The 15,350-nt window shown below is 38.8% G+C and overlaps 1 protein-coding gene across 3 annotated transcripts in view; it reads right to left on the reverse strand.

Annotated features, from left to right (window-relative positions):
• Nucleotides 1-1,036: 1,036 nt before the first annotated feature.
• LOC132189885 (putative glucose-6-phosphate 1-epimerase) overlaps nucleotides 1,037-15,350 on the reverse strand; it is a 21,364-nt gene continuing 7,050 nt past the window's right edge. Inside the window, exons 3-9 of one of the 3 annotated variants that reach the window (XM_059604705.1) lie at nucleotides 8,670-8,726; nucleotides 8,429-8,589; nucleotides 8,113-8,253; nucleotides 6,088-6,190; nucleotides 5,910-6,009; nucleotides 4,809-5,056; nucleotides 1,037-1,412 (exon numbers count right to left, since the gene is read on the reverse strand). In XM_059604705.1, coding sequence (XP_059460688.1) covers nucleotides 4,842-5,056; nucleotides 5,910-6,009; nucleotides 6,088-6,190; nucleotides 8,113-8,253; nucleotides 8,429-8,589; nucleotides 8,670-8,726 — 777 coding nt within the window. In that variant the 3' untranslated portion in view covers nucleotides 1,037-1,412; nucleotides 4,809-4,841. Of the gene's footprint in view, nucleotides 1,413-3,231; nucleotides 3,960-4,808; nucleotides 5,057-5,909; nucleotides 6,010-6,087; nucleotides 6,191-8,112; nucleotides 8,254-8,428; nucleotides 8,590-8,669; nucleotides 8,727-15,350 lie in introns of those variants that run through there. The other 2 variants (XM_059604706.1, XM_059604707.1) reach the window with 2 other exon arrangements.

Genomic DNA, 15,350 nt, shown 5'->3' on the forward strand with positions numbered 1-15,350 from the left:
TTGGTCTATTATCAAAACCACAGGGATCTCCTGTGATAAAAATGAAACTCTAAGAGAGAAAAAATAAAGTAATGAAACCTTATGAACTAATTTAGTATTTAGCCCTTAGCCTTTTTCTTACGCATGGTAACTCATCTCCACTTACTTCTCACCAACTCCTCTTACTTTGGTGACTCCCAAAAAAAAATTGTCATATGTCCTTTTTAGTATATGAAAAACACTTTTTTTTTTAATAGAATTTTATCAACTTTGTTAATGTTAACGTTACCAGAAGAACATGTACGCTCAATGAACACGTTACAATTTTGTAGTGTTTAAAGTTCCTCCGACCTATCCTTAATAAAACCTGCTTAATTCTTTTTTTTTTTTTTCTTTCGTATTATTAACTGTTGATAAAGTACTTTCTTACACAAAAAAAAAAAAAGTACTTAGATTCGAGAGATTTAAAACGACTAATTAAAGAATCGTGTTCATTTATCCAAAAAAAAGAATCGTGTTCATGCCAACCCAAATTTTCATCCATATTCATATAGAAGGAATCCGGATTTGAATCTTTTCTTTTCATTTGTTATAAAACCGTATTACGTATGCACTAACCAAATCCCCAACCCCAACCATGGTAGAACACACGTTTTATACCAAATAATACACATGTACGCATTTTCGTGAAAACAAAACCCCGTTTACTGAACAAAATTCCAATGTTTTCAAAAGAATCTTGCTTTTTACATTTAAAAGTATAATGCACATATTTTTATTTTTTTTAATAAAAGTGCACCAGTTCGACATTTTGCTGACTTTATAGCTCTCTGTCATGCCCAATCGTATAATTATAAATAATACGATTAAAAAAATTTAAATTATTCGATTCAACAAGGCATAATCTAACAAATCTAACGCTTGTGTTAATCTAGACTTTTGATGAAAATCTGAAATATATCTATACATAAATTTTTTATTTTTTATTTTTTAATTTCTAATTTTTATCCCAAATCTGAAACCAAAAGAAGCATTGAAAAGGCTCTAACAGCATAAATATCAAATTGCCAAAACTAGGCAGGCCTCATGTTGGCATCTTATATTACGCACAAAATATAAATTCAAAGGCTCTGAGCAATATTTCTGTCACCAGAACATCACAGGCTGTAACAGAACCCAAAGGCTCCAATTAAAAGGGAACCTATTTCCAACCCAAGAAGAAACGTAGTTTTTGTTTCCCATCCATCCATATGTACTTCCCCCATCCACCCGAAAAAAGTCTCCCACTAAAGGAACAACTTATTTGGCAAGCAATATCTACTGATAAAATCCATCTTTTTTCACCAAAATACTAAGTAAAATTTAGAAGAAGAAAAACAGAATGCTCTACAGAAGTTGCTGTCACAATCCATCTACATGTTGAAACAAAATACCTGCAGAACAAGGTCTGTGTCATCAAAACCTTCATGAATCAAAACTAAGGACACAGAAAAGAAGAACCAATTTGTACACGTGTAAGAGTATGATTCTCCAGATAACTTGAACAAATCTAACTTCGTACAAGAAACTGAAGTTCCTAGAAGCAAATCAAACATAAAACTAACCAGATATAGGGTCCATTTGGATTTGCGATTTAAAAATAGTAACGCAGTTTGGCCTTTAAAATCCTAGTTTACCATTTAAAATCATACATTTTTAAAAACATACCTCCTTACTTGCGATTTGAAACAAATTTTTCTACATTTTCATATTGCAATTTTTTAAAAATTCAAACGAAGCAATTTCTGCGATTTGGTTTAAAATCACACTTTTGGCCTATAAAATTGCAGTGACAAACGCACTCATAGTTGGAATCTAAAATGATCATAAAAGTATACAAGTTTCAAATTGAGGTTACATCAACATAAAAGATATTGATGGGACTGTGCCCCTTAGCACAATTATCAAACATAAGATAATATGATCATGCCTAACATAATTGTCTTAATCTTGTGAAGGCCGGCTATAGATTCCAACAACCTATAAGCGTCCAACATAACAGTGTGTTTGGTTGTATAATATCATTATTTTTTTGAGTTTAATGTTTACAGTAGTAGATCATGACCACCATTTGTAAGAGGCAAAGGAACAGTGATGAATAAATTATATGGAACTGACAAAGTGAAGATATTAGCAAAGTTCACGTAACAATATAAATAAGCTTAAAATCTTTGAGCAGCAATATTTGGAGCAGAAGACAAGGAGGGGCATTTGCCGGACAAGACTAGATTTCTGTTTATTAGAAAGAGCAAGCAAGGCTGGGAGAGAGATCTAAACATTTTAGAGTCTATAAGGATAAATGGCCCTGATTCATTCTCTGACAGTGGCAAATCATATTGTGGATTCAGGAGCTGGGGCTTAGATTCTTTTAATATGCCTATCTGAACGGGATTCATAACAGGGCTAGATTTACAGGCATCTTCACATAAAATCATTTCTAACTTTGACTATAAAGCATAGAAAATCTACCTAAACGTACCATTAGCATGCAAGATGAAGCCAATAAGAAAGTTTTAGGAAGGACCACAATTTTATTTCAGGAGTAATTTATTTGCAAGCAGAATGAATGAAGGGACCTCCCCACCACAGGCAGTGTTTATAGAAAATTTTGGAGGAGCTCATCATTAATGTGGGTTACGGTTTACGAAAAGTGCCAGGCAAATAACTGTACAAGCAAGCATGATAGCAAGATTGCCAGCAATTATTTGGAAAAGTGCTTCCTATTTATTTATTTGATAGGTAATTCAATCTTATTGGAAGTGCAAAGGAGCGCAACTCAAATACATAAGGAGTTTACAAGAGAGACACCCAACTAGGTAACAAAAGAACACAACTCAAGAAATTCTAGGAAATTAGAAAAGAGAACTATTGTAGGAAGCCATCAAAACATTAAGAGACTTGAATATCATATCTCTCAACTCTATCATTGTTCTCTCACAATTATCAAATTTTTTATTGTGTTCTCTCCAAATACACCACATTAAGCATAGGGGAACTGTCCACCAGACTTCTACATCAAGGTGGCTACCAAACTGGCCTCTCCAACTAGCCAACAGTTCCACCACCCGTTGAAGCATAACCCCCTAATATACAGCCCACCCCCCATCCCTTTCCCCACGCCCTTTCCGGTGTAAGCAAAAAATTAATTAGGTCTTTAAAAAAAAAAAAATAAATAAAAAAATTAGAGCACCATCCAGAAAATCCATTAGAAATACTCGTCGGATTTTGTCAGCAGCCTGAATATGGAAACCCACTTTTGAATCCCACGCGGGGTAATTTTTTCTGCTATCCATATAGGAACCCGCTTAGTGTTGACTCTAGTTTGATGTTAGTGTTGTTATTTTCCTATTTAATATTTTAGCTTGCCTTTTCTTGTTATCATTTCCTTCTTTGCTGATTTATTGCCTTTTAGGGTGTCTCCTTTTGTAATACAATTGAAATTGAGTTTTTATCGTTTTCTCTCAAGCTTTGGTTCATTCTTTCTAGTAGAAGACTTCGCTCCTTCTATTCTATATCTCACACACTATTCGCTACGTCACACTCTATTTGTATCTCTCACGCTATTCGCTACCACACACTATCCCAACAAGACGGAAAACCAAAACCCACAAACCTCTAACAACTTCACAGGCGAGCAAAAGATGATCAATGGATCCCCAATTAATCTTGCACATGCAACACCAATCCATCACCATAATGCTGCTTTATTTCATGTAATCCACGGTCAAAATCTTCCCTACAATAATTATTAGGCACCCCTAAGTACACTGGAAGTATACACAAGGAAGCACCTAACTAGAAGGAGCAATCTTCCCTAACGCAAGTATGAGATCTACACCGACCACAAGAGTCTTAGATGCTTCTTCACCCAGAAAAAGCTAAACATGAGATAGTGTAGGTGGCTAGAGCTCATCAAAGACTATGACTGCACCATTCAATACCTGCAGTAGCAGATACACTGAGTTAGAAATCGAGAAGGAAAGGATCAGCAGTAGTACCTACCCAATCGCAACCAGTCCTAGAATGGAAAAGCTCAACCTAGATGTAATGCCAAGAAAGGAGCCAGGGTTTGTCGCAACCCTAGTGATTCAGTCTATGACAGTATAGAGGATCAAGGAAGCGCAGGAGCGATCCGAAATGCGCCGAGCTCAAGGTCATGGCCTTTAGAGGCAAGACACCCCTCTACTAGGAAACGAGGGACAAGATCTTGAGATATGAAAACCGGGTATGCGTACCAGATGACGAATTGTTAATAAGGGACATCTAGAGCACAACTTCTCCACCCCTTCCCCTCTCATCCTTACAGAACGACAATAAAGCCTCTCTGGCCACCCCCTCCATATTTCGCCACAGCCAAAGCAGCCATAATTGTTGGAGCATGTGCAACAAAAGCATTGCTAACTACCCTTGAGGTTCTCACAAACTCCTTCAACCCCACTCTGAATCACCACCTCCATGGTGGCCAACAACTATACCATGCCAACCTTACCCATGTAAACTGCTTGCGAAACACCCCTACTTTTATTCACAATCTGAAGCATTGATCGCCCCTCCTCTCCGAAAGCTCAAAAACTTCGCTTCAACAAAAAAACAACTCAAAAACCTCATCGCAGAATAGTGCAGACGAAAGACTAGAATGACGCCGATGCCAGTGATAACAGCAGGCAACAGAGAAACATTGAGACGCACCAACACGAGAGAGAGAGAGAGAGAGAGGCCTACTTGATTATAGTGATATTGAAGGTCAGTATTATATTGTATAAATTAGTTTTCAGTCTAGACACAAGTACCTGTACAGGATATGGTCCAGTATGACGGATCTTTCAGCTGCCCTGTAGAACTTTCTGAGGATCAAGTTGCCCACTACAGTAACTGGAAGGAACGGCAGAAAGCTCCTGCCTTCCTCTCCACTCCTCGCCAGGTTTCAGTGTGATAGGTTTTTCAACAGCAGCAGCCTCCACACATAGCATATGCTTGTACTCATCGTCTCCAAAATCAGTCATAGCCTTTGCCTTCTTATCCCAGGGATTCCATACCACTGCACAAGAAAAAGAAAATGACAAAATATAAAATATACGAGGTATTTGACCACATTGAGAAGGTTGCATCAAATAACAAATCAGGATGCTCAAAAATGGGGAAGTCCCCAAAACTAGGATATCTAGACAAAAATTGATACCTTTGTTACTTTGTATTAGTATTGATCAAATGATTAAATTTATCTTTCTATCAGCTTAAGTTTTTGGGACAAGTAATGATTTAGCAATGGTATCATAGTCAAAGGTCTTGAGTTTGAATCTTAACTCTTTCATCTACCCCTATTTAAATTAAATATTCCACGTGTTGAGCCTCACCTACTAAAAAGGAGTTTGAGCCGACACGTAAGAGAGAATATTAAAGTATTGATTAAATGACTAAATTTACATCTTCCCATCAGCTTAAACTTTTGGAACAAGTGGTAATTTAATACTTAGTTTATAAACAAAACTCATTTGGTAAATTATTTTCTCCAAAGGTTTCTAGTTGATCTTTACCAAGAGATTGCTTTTTTGTATATAGTTCATCTTAAAATAAACTATATTCATAATATCTTCTTTAGATGGAAAATTAGTCATGCCCAAGGTGGCTCAAGATTTAAGTAAAAGCATACATACCAAAGGGAGAAAGATAAAGATGTTTTTTCCAGTAGTTGATCCTAGACAACTCTTTACTTATTTACTGTATAAACGAAAAGACCTTTGAATAAGGTTGGAAAGACACCCAGGGCTAAGCAGAATAGAAGTATGGAGCGCAAGAGCACTTTATGAGAGAAAAAAAAATTGGGAATTCGATACAGAATAAAACTTCAAGAAAACATTATTGGGATAGCAACAGAACATGGTAAAATTTACCAGCATCTGGAAGTCCATCCTTGCGTATTACAAAGGTCCTCTTTTTTTCATGATCAAGAATTGCAATCTTTGTAGGAGTGCTCAGATATATCTTGTCCACCTATTTAACCAAGAAGACTTTAGGAAGCATTAAAATCAAACTGTCTTAAGCAAAACAAAAAGTGCATATTTAACTCACTTCTGACTCAAAAGTTATTGCATCCCCTTGTTCAGTAAAACGCTCCCTATTCTGCAAGTTGTCAAGATAATCCAGTGTCTCCAGTCCTTCTACCCGAACTTCACTGGACACATACAACTAAGCTATTATATACAACCTAAAACAGCATATTATAGATTCAACTGTATGTTATCCAGAAATAGTTGTAAGTTGGCCAGGAAAAAAGAACCACGAAACTGATATACATGTTGATATAAAGATAATAAAAATAAAATAAAATAAAATGACAATGGGTGAGATTGTTAGTTGGGCAGAAGAGAAATTGATTACTTTGAAATTGACCCACCCAAAATGTCCTCATGACGGTTCTTTTTTCTCTCTTCTTCCCTCACCTATTAATTTGTCTTCATTTTTTCTTTTTTTTTTCTTTTGGATTGGGAGAGGGGGAACGTTCATCATAATGATATTTGATTAGTACACACCGAGTCTTGAAACCCTCTCTTCATTGTAATTACAGATCCTCAATTTAAAACTTATTCCTCTCTTTGTTGACCTCCATATAGCATGACATATTGTCCATAGTTTACACTCCAATCAAATAAAAACTACCAGAAACATACCATAGTACTAGACACAAAAGTTTCTAACCCAAATTTAATTCTAAAACATAAAAATACAAATTAAAAATCTCACATTCTTTGCCCAAGTTCAGACAGAAACTAGTATCAAATTTCACCTATTTGAGCAAAACTTGGTATATTCAGATATTCTGGTCAACTCTAGTTTATAAGAAGTTCCATCCCAAGTTTTGCAACATTTTCACACGTCCGGGTTTTAGTTAAGCAAAAAAAGCTAACAAAAACAGGATTAAGAAAAAACGTGAACTGAAAAACCAAGCTATGGTATAAATGAGGACAAAGCTAGCTGTCTACACCCAGTGAATTAGCTTTAAGCCTCGTTTGGTTCGCGAAATAGACCTCCGGAAAGGAATAACTAATTCTACGGTATAGGTATTCCTTTGTTTCGTTACACACTATTCCTAGGAATAGTTTATTCCCATGGGATTACTAATCTCATACACACAGGATTAACTAAGCCACTCATTTAGCTAATCCTTAAGAAATGAAATACATTTTTTAAAAATACACATAATTTTTTCTTTTTTTTAACTTGAAACAAAATAAAAAATATGAAAAATAAAATGGGTGGCTTGACCACCAATTGGGGTAGGCGGCCACCCACAGATGAGGTTGGGGGTGGTCGCACCACCGTCGCATTTTAGGGTGTTCGTAGCCGCCCTAAATTTGCTTCAGGGGTGGCGGAGCTCCTCTGGGTGGTCACAACCACCCCGTAGGTCGTCGGGGCCACCCCCGTTGCTTATCAGGGTGGCCCCATTTTATTTCAGGTTTTTTTTTTTTTTTTTTTAATGAGTTTGAAAAAAAATATATTGGGTTTTTAGAAAGTCTGATTCAATTCCAATTTTTGCATGTATTGTTACCAAACTAAGAAATAGGAACAGCTATTCTATTCCACACTCTTCTATTCCTAATAGTAGCTATTCCTTTTCCAATGGACTAAACATTCCGCGAGCCAAACGAGGCCCTAGTGATCTACACCCAGTTAATAAGTTATACTCGAGTATCTTGCAAGTGAAGTTTCCTTTAGTTAAGACTCTCTTCATAAATAGTACCATAGGCAGTGGACCTTCAATGGCCCGTAAAGCACCTCAAGACCAAGCTTACAATCATAGTGATTTTTAGATACTGGGATTAACCAGAAAGCACAGGAACCTAACTTCAATACACACTGACCTTTTGCAACGCTTGTCAATTCGTGAGGGAATCATACTTATAACCTCGACTGACCATATCTCTATATTCTAATTTATAATAGATAACACAAATTGTGGCAATGGGACTAAGAAAATACAGCTTCCATAAGTGAGAAAAGTGGCTAAATTTATGCATGATAAACAATCTGATAGAACAATTATCACCTAGCAGCCGCATCTAAAGTAGACAAGCATAAACCAAGTTTGTCAATCACCTGATATCTGAAACAGAGAAATAGGTGTGATATGCAAATGTGAATGTGAATGGCTTTCCATCAGTGTTGGTATTCCTGATGCGAGATGTCAACATCAGGTCTCCTCCAGGTCCCAATGCTACCCTCAAACGGAACTCAAAACTAAAATTGACATAAAGAAAAATAAATAAAATATTTCAAAAAAACCTATCCTACAAAACAAAAAAGGTTATGAAGATTCTAATCAGAATCTCACTTTAATATTCAGAAACACAGGTCAAAAAACAATATAAAAAAAGGGGGAATAAGAAAGTGAAAAATGTTTTCAGGTACTTACCCATGAGGCCAGATCTTCATATCTTCTTCAGAAGGCTTAAGGATTAAATCAACAAAAGTCTTGCTGGAAGTAGTTGTTGGAAAAGGAGGTGGGTCGGTTTCAATTGTCCAAAACCTGTTTCTTGCAAACCCATGCTGCTCAAGAGAACCAAGATTGCTAAACTGCATATACAGAGCATATTTCACTGACCATGAAGAATGGTTGCAAATCAGGCAAGAAAGGAAACCGTAGAAGAACATACTTGAGGAAAGCATATTGGAATTCCTCCACGAATTGCTTTTGGAGGCTTAAATACAGCCTGCACAAGACATAACATACATTCATTTTGGGTAATAGGGTGAAAAAAATTAAGCACATAGATCTGAGTTGGAAGGAAACTATATCAAGAGGTTCCTTCAGCTCTCTTCCCATTATTCCATGAACAAATAGCAAAAGAGTATTTTAATAACTAAGGGTTATGTGCAATCATATTACTAAAGATGCGAGACATGTACTATAAAAATATTAAGTTAGCACAGCCGGCTAGTTGTACAAAGATTAAACTGAAATGATTAGTTATTCTTTTTTCCTTCTTCGTTATTAACTCCAATTTTTGTTTTTCTCTTTAGCTTCAACTTCTCACAACAAAAATAGCATAACAAAAGGCAGATGAGGAAATCTTTATAAACGAAAACCAAGCATGGAAGTCTCAAAGATGGTACAAAGCATATAACGATGAAAAAACAAGTATGCCAGCTAATTCGAAATTGGCTGTAAGCTTCATTGGTCTTGCACGGTCTATATAGAAGTCAACTAGGAGTAGCTAGATGGATAATCTTAATCAGCTCTATAGTCAACCAAAACAGAAGGGATATTAGAGAGGAAATCTTGTTAGTAACCAAAGTTTACTTCTACATTCAAATTCCTTTATCATACAAGTCTTTGCATACCTAGGTGACAGGACACTCCTTCATTTGAGGACAATAAATGTATAACTACCAGCGAGACCAGAGAGAGTTCTTAAGAATCAAGACAGATATAAACTTTTTTTGATAAGTAAATACAAGTCGAGACTTATCCATAACAATAGGAGAGAAATTTCCAGTTCATAGGAAATTCTAAAACTGACATGAGTCCTAAAAACTAGCATGTAGAAGCACGTATTTTTTTAATAGCATGTGCTTCTCATATGCTTTTCTAATAGCTTAAAGGACACATGTCGCTTTTAGAGACTGGTTTATAGAAATTTCTTACAAATCAGTTTGTACAAAATTTGTGTCCATAACAATAAGTCCACCACTAGTACAAAAATTTGGGAGTGTGACTGGCTTTAAGAACTTTGCACTTTCATATTTATATACATAAATCAGCATACACAGATCAAGATAAGTTTTTTTTTTTTGGATAAGTAATAAGAAGTTTTATTAAAAGCGTAAGGCACCCCTACGTACATTGGAAGTATACAAGCGGAAACGCCTAACTAGAAAAAGAAAAGAGAAAGCCGAAGCTCACCCACAAAAGAACCCCAACAAACCCACCCAAAAACCCTCAAAAACAAATACGCAAAGAAGCCCAAAGCCCTCAAAACCCACACGAATCGTTACATCACAATAGTCTTGCCCTTCCTTCTCCGAGGAGACGCGCTAGCAATGCCGTAATTAATAGAGCTTTCCAAATTTAACAGTTCTCTCTTGACCTTAGCCTTAGGCTGCGCGACCTTTATTTCCTGAAGGAAATTCTCTTTCACCTCATTCAGCAACACCAACTTCCGATCATCCTCTTCATCACCATCTAGCCCCTGATTAGGAGGATCGGGGGATAGCTTCCCATTGCATGCTACCTTATTTGCCCGACGAAAATCCTCCTCCATGACCTTCAAGCTCGCCATATGCGGATCATTGTCCTTAACACCTGCCCTCATCCACTCAATCAGCCACTTTTGGGGTTTGGTCAAACCATTTTCAACAATTATGGTGTCAGAAGTGCCTTTGGTCCCTTTCTCCATCGGACTTATGCCCCCTCATCGGATTAGTGTTCTTAGGAACAGGCTTCACTTGAGCAATGTAAGTAGCAAACCCAGCGACTGGGTCGGAATGATATTGTACCAGCGGAGTACTAAGGGATTCCACCGTCTCAAGAAGAAGAGAATCATTCACCCGGCTTCCTCGTTCTTTCTTAGCTCTCCGATAGTAGCTTAACATCTGCTTGTTAAGAACTATGGGAGTCCCATTTTCCGATAACCCAGAAATTGAGCGTATTCTATCTCCCAAAGCTAGCGCCTCTAACGAATGGCCAAATCAAGATAACTACAAATAAATGTTTGCTTTTTGTGTAGAAAGGTGATTAATTCACGCATATGGTGCGTATGCATGCTGCAGGATTCTAGAATGTAGACACTGAGAAACAAGGTATAGACTGTGATTTGAATCTTTAGTCTGAAATGCGGCCAAATTGGAGAAGAAAACACTTGATTCAAGTAAATGATATGTTTGCTAGGACCTGTTCAATGCTTAAAAAAATAGATAAAATAAAAAATTATTTTCCCATTTTAGTTAAAGTGCAGATTGGCTTATAGCATGGTGATCAAAGGCGTCATCTTTGATGAGGTCGGGTCTTGGGATCATTTCCAACTATTTGGACAAAATATTAAAAAAGAAAGAAAAGGAAGAAATGAGCAACATAAAGTATTTAGGATAAAAAGGTATTTGTCTAAATTATCTTGTATATTTGCAATTTATGTAAGAACAATGAAGATCTAGTTGATTCCAAGCTCTAGCACACAGGTTTCTAATAGACTTAAGTAATATGAGGAGCCACTTTTGTTTTTTTTTTTAATAACTAGAGGAAGTTCATTAATGGCACAAGAGACGCAACCCAAGTACACAGGGAGTATACTAGAGAAACCACCAATAAACCAAGAACGAGAAAAAAGATTACAAAAATCTACAAAACTAGAGGTATGGGGAAAATAAAGATCCATTGAAAGAAGGATTTAAGAAAACAAGTTAGTTGATTCACTCGTTCTCTGGCGATATCGAAGCTTCAAGCGTTCTTTTCTCTTCGAATGTACCACATTAAAAAGTAAGGAATTACATTCCAAACAATATTGATATCATTCAAATAGACCCTTCTTTTCCAACACGCCAAAAGACCCACCAACCATTTAGGCATAACCTACTCTACCCCAAACATTTGAAATACCATAATCCACAAATCTCTTGCGACATCACAATGAAGAAGATGATCAGGGGTTTTCCCACACTTTTTATACATGCAACACCACTCTATCACTATGATGTGATGCTTGCAAAGATTATCCAAAGCAGAAATTTTCCCTAGGGAAGCTGTCCAAGTGAAAAAAGCCAACCTTAGAGGAGCCTTACCCCTCTAAATACTCTTTGATGCAGGAGAAAATCGACAGAATTTTAATTTTAATTATGCATGTGTATTTTAAATTTCCTTTTTAAGAAGGATTGGGTTTTCCCTTTTCCATTAGGATTTTGTTTTTCTACTAGGATTAGGTCTTCCTTTTCGAATTAGGTTTGGTTATCTTTTTTCTTGTTAAATTAGGATGTGTCTAGCCTATATAAAGGCATCTAGTCTTTGTCATTTTTAAATTTAATTGAACTATCAATTAAATTTAAGTCTTTTAGAGTTATTTCTCTGTTTGCTTATTTGGGGCAATTAGGGTCTTTCTCTTCCCTATTTGTTACTTTCTTTCTTCCTGAATTCTCTTTTCAATCTTCAATTCTTAGTTTCTACTACTATCATACGCTGTCAGAACAATCTTAGTTCTGTCCGGCGTCACTCTTCCAAGGGAAAGAATAGTCAACGTTAGAAAAAAGAACCTTGTAGAAGAAGAGACCCTAACCGTAACACCTAGTTGATAATTGTCTAAGGGTGACCGAGTAACATTGATTGAGTAACAGAAATAATGCCATTGGTAACCAACTTCCTTATTGTGTTGCATCTTCTATTAGAATTAGTAATCCGGTGGAAGAACTTGGTATTTTAATCCCCCTCTCTTAACGGTAACGCCTACAACTTTTGTCTCCAACACACCACCTCCAAAACAGTAGTCTTTTCCAACTTCGCTAGAGCGACATCCTTCATCAATTTTTCTTCCCCAGACAGAGGCCTCTACTCATCAACCACATCTAGACTTTTTAGTTCTTCAAGAAGAGTCCTTTCCTTCCATTCTTTTTAACGTTAGCAAACTCCAATTCATTTAACTTTTTTAAGTCAGCTTTCAAAGATTTTAACTTCTAAGCTAAAACTAAACTAGGGCACCCTTGAAAGTAGTAAAAGTATCACTAGGGCCTCACCTTCTTAACAAAACCTTCTATTTTTCACATCTTTTCAAATTTAAAGTAGTTTCTACCCCTCTGAGATTCAATACAATTTTTTTTTGATAAGTAATAAGAAGTTTTATTAAAGAAAGAGAAAAGCGAGAAGCGCCCCTAATTACACACGAAGTATACAAAGGGGGCCAAAGCGAGCCCAAAGCAAAACCCCAGCACACCCACCCAAAAAAAACCAAACAACCACCCAAAAACCCTCAAACACACACACCAACGCAAAGCCCACTAACCAAACACCCTCATTCCTTCACAAAAGACTATGACACTATAATCCTGCCCTTCCTTCTCCTGGACTACGCACTAGCATTGCCATAGTTAACAGAGCTTTCTAAATTTAACAGCTCTCTTTTGCTTTTATTCCTAGGCCTTTTTCCTTTAGCCCTAGGCCGGGCGACGTCCATAACCTGAAGAAAATCTGCTGAATATGGATCCTCCTCTTCACCGCAACCCAACCCCCAATCAAGGGGATCGGGGGGCAGCTCCCCAAACTTGAAGGCTTCATCCAAGACTGAAGAGTTGTCACCCACTACTTCATCATCCTTAATAGCCACATGCGATGAAGACTGAGACTCCCTTATCTCTTTCGGACTTGGGTTAAGAAACCCTCGCCGTAGAAAGCCCCTCATTGGATTAGAGTTCTTAGAATCAGGCTTTCTTAAAGCCACCTGACCGTGTGCAACCTCTGAAGAAGCCTGAGCAACAAACCCTGCAACTGGTTGGTAATGTATCTGCGGAGCACTAAAAGATTCCACCGCCTCAAGAAGAAGAGAATCATTCACCCGAATTCCTCTTTCTTTCTTAGCTCTCCGGTAGTATCTCAATATTTGCTTATATATAGGAACCCCACTGCCCAGAGACATGCGTAACCTCTCTCCCAAAGCTAACGCCCCTGCAGAATTGGCATCATGATTTTCCGGCAGACCCATCTGCCCAGATGATAGTGTAGAAGAGGGCGGGACCGAGACACGTCCTCCTAAAAACCTCTCAATTACTTTCTTCATAGACGCCAAATTCTGTTCCTCCTCAGGGGACGACACCTCACGAGCTTCCTTGCTTGCCTGACGAAAAGACACCTCCAAGTCCTTCAGTATTACCATATGCGTGACATCGTCCTTAACCACTTCTCGAAAGGACTCAATCAGCCATTTTTGTGATTTGTTCAGACCAGAATCAACGATGGCATCAGAGGTGAGCGTCGGCGAGGAAAGAGGGACAAAAACCTCCTCAGCCTCGGCCACTATCACACCTGCGGAAGAATCAGCAGACGAGGAAAGGGCTGAGGTAAGAGGGTCAGAAGGAGGGACACCGGCATGGACTGGCTGGAAGCCGGCATGAACAGGAGACACTCGCTTAAAAACCGAGGCTCTGTCCCCCCGCTTAGCTATCGCGGCCCCTATCTCCCTGTGAGACAGATAATCATCACTGCCCAGAGCTATGTCTTGCACTAACAGCTCAGGAGCCTCAGCAGATGAGGGAATCACCGGAGATGTCACCGGCGAGGTCGACCCAGAAACCGCCGACAAAGCAAACCCAGAACCTGCCGACGAAGCAAACCCAATACCCTCCGACGAAGAACCCAAACTCGACATCACATGAGCCGCCGCACCCGCGGGAACCACTGCGTTAGAGACCACAGAAGTCGCCGGAAAAGACCCCGGATTGAACATCGGCGAGGCAGAAACGAGCGGCGACGACGACTGCTCCGATAGGGCAGACCCAAGACCCGCACGAATCCCAGAAGCAGACTTGCGTCCAGCTCTCCGCCTAAACCCAACAATAAGTTTAGGCTTCAGGCCCGTCCTAAAGCAAGCCCGGTCCAGAACAGGCCCAGGCTTCGCAAGAAGCTTCTTCCAACGACCAGGACCCCAAGAGCCTTCAAACCAAGAATTGGGCTTAAAGCCCAGTCCGATAGAGAAGACCCGAATCACATCAGCCCTAAGATTATTCAGATACGCCTTCAACGAGCGCACAACCCTAATCAACTTCGTCGCTAGATCGCCGCCACCACCCTTAACCAACTCAGGACAGCCCACCATCGGAAACTGAGCACCAACCGGCTTCACATCACCAGAATCCTCGGACAGCACCGCCGCATAGGACCGATTCGAAATAGCATTCGGTATACCCCCTAGACCCTTCGTCTTCGCTGCGAGAGACACCAAAAATTTTCGTAGTTCATCCACAAAGCAGCGCCAACCCCAACCTTCACGGCCCTCAGGGAGCCAAATCACCCCTTTCCGAACACCATCAGCAAAGACCCCGGCCACTAAGAACCGACCGGCCTTATTGCAGCCCTTATGGATCTTCAAAATCATCTCATCCTCCCGAAATGATTTGGCGAAGAACTCCGACCCTTGAGATTTTAGCGCCTCCGCCACCATGTCCGCCAGCCAATCGGAACATCGGAGGCTCAGAGAAAAAGAGCCAGAGAACCCTTTTCTCTTTTCTTCCAAGCGCAACTCAGGCTTGCCCGCTTTCGCCAAAAAAGAGAACGATTTAGCTTCCACAACAAATCTTCGCTCCATCCTGTCCATGGCAAACGCATCCCACGATCCCGAACCTAGGTCTAGCGGAAACGCGCC

This window comes from Corylus avellana, chromosome ca8 (genome assembly GCF_901000735.1).
Source record: "Corylus avellana chromosome ca8, CavTom2PMs-1.0".
NCBI lineage: Eukaryota > Viridiplantae > Streptophyta > Magnoliopsida > Fagales > Betulaceae > Corylus > Corylus avellana.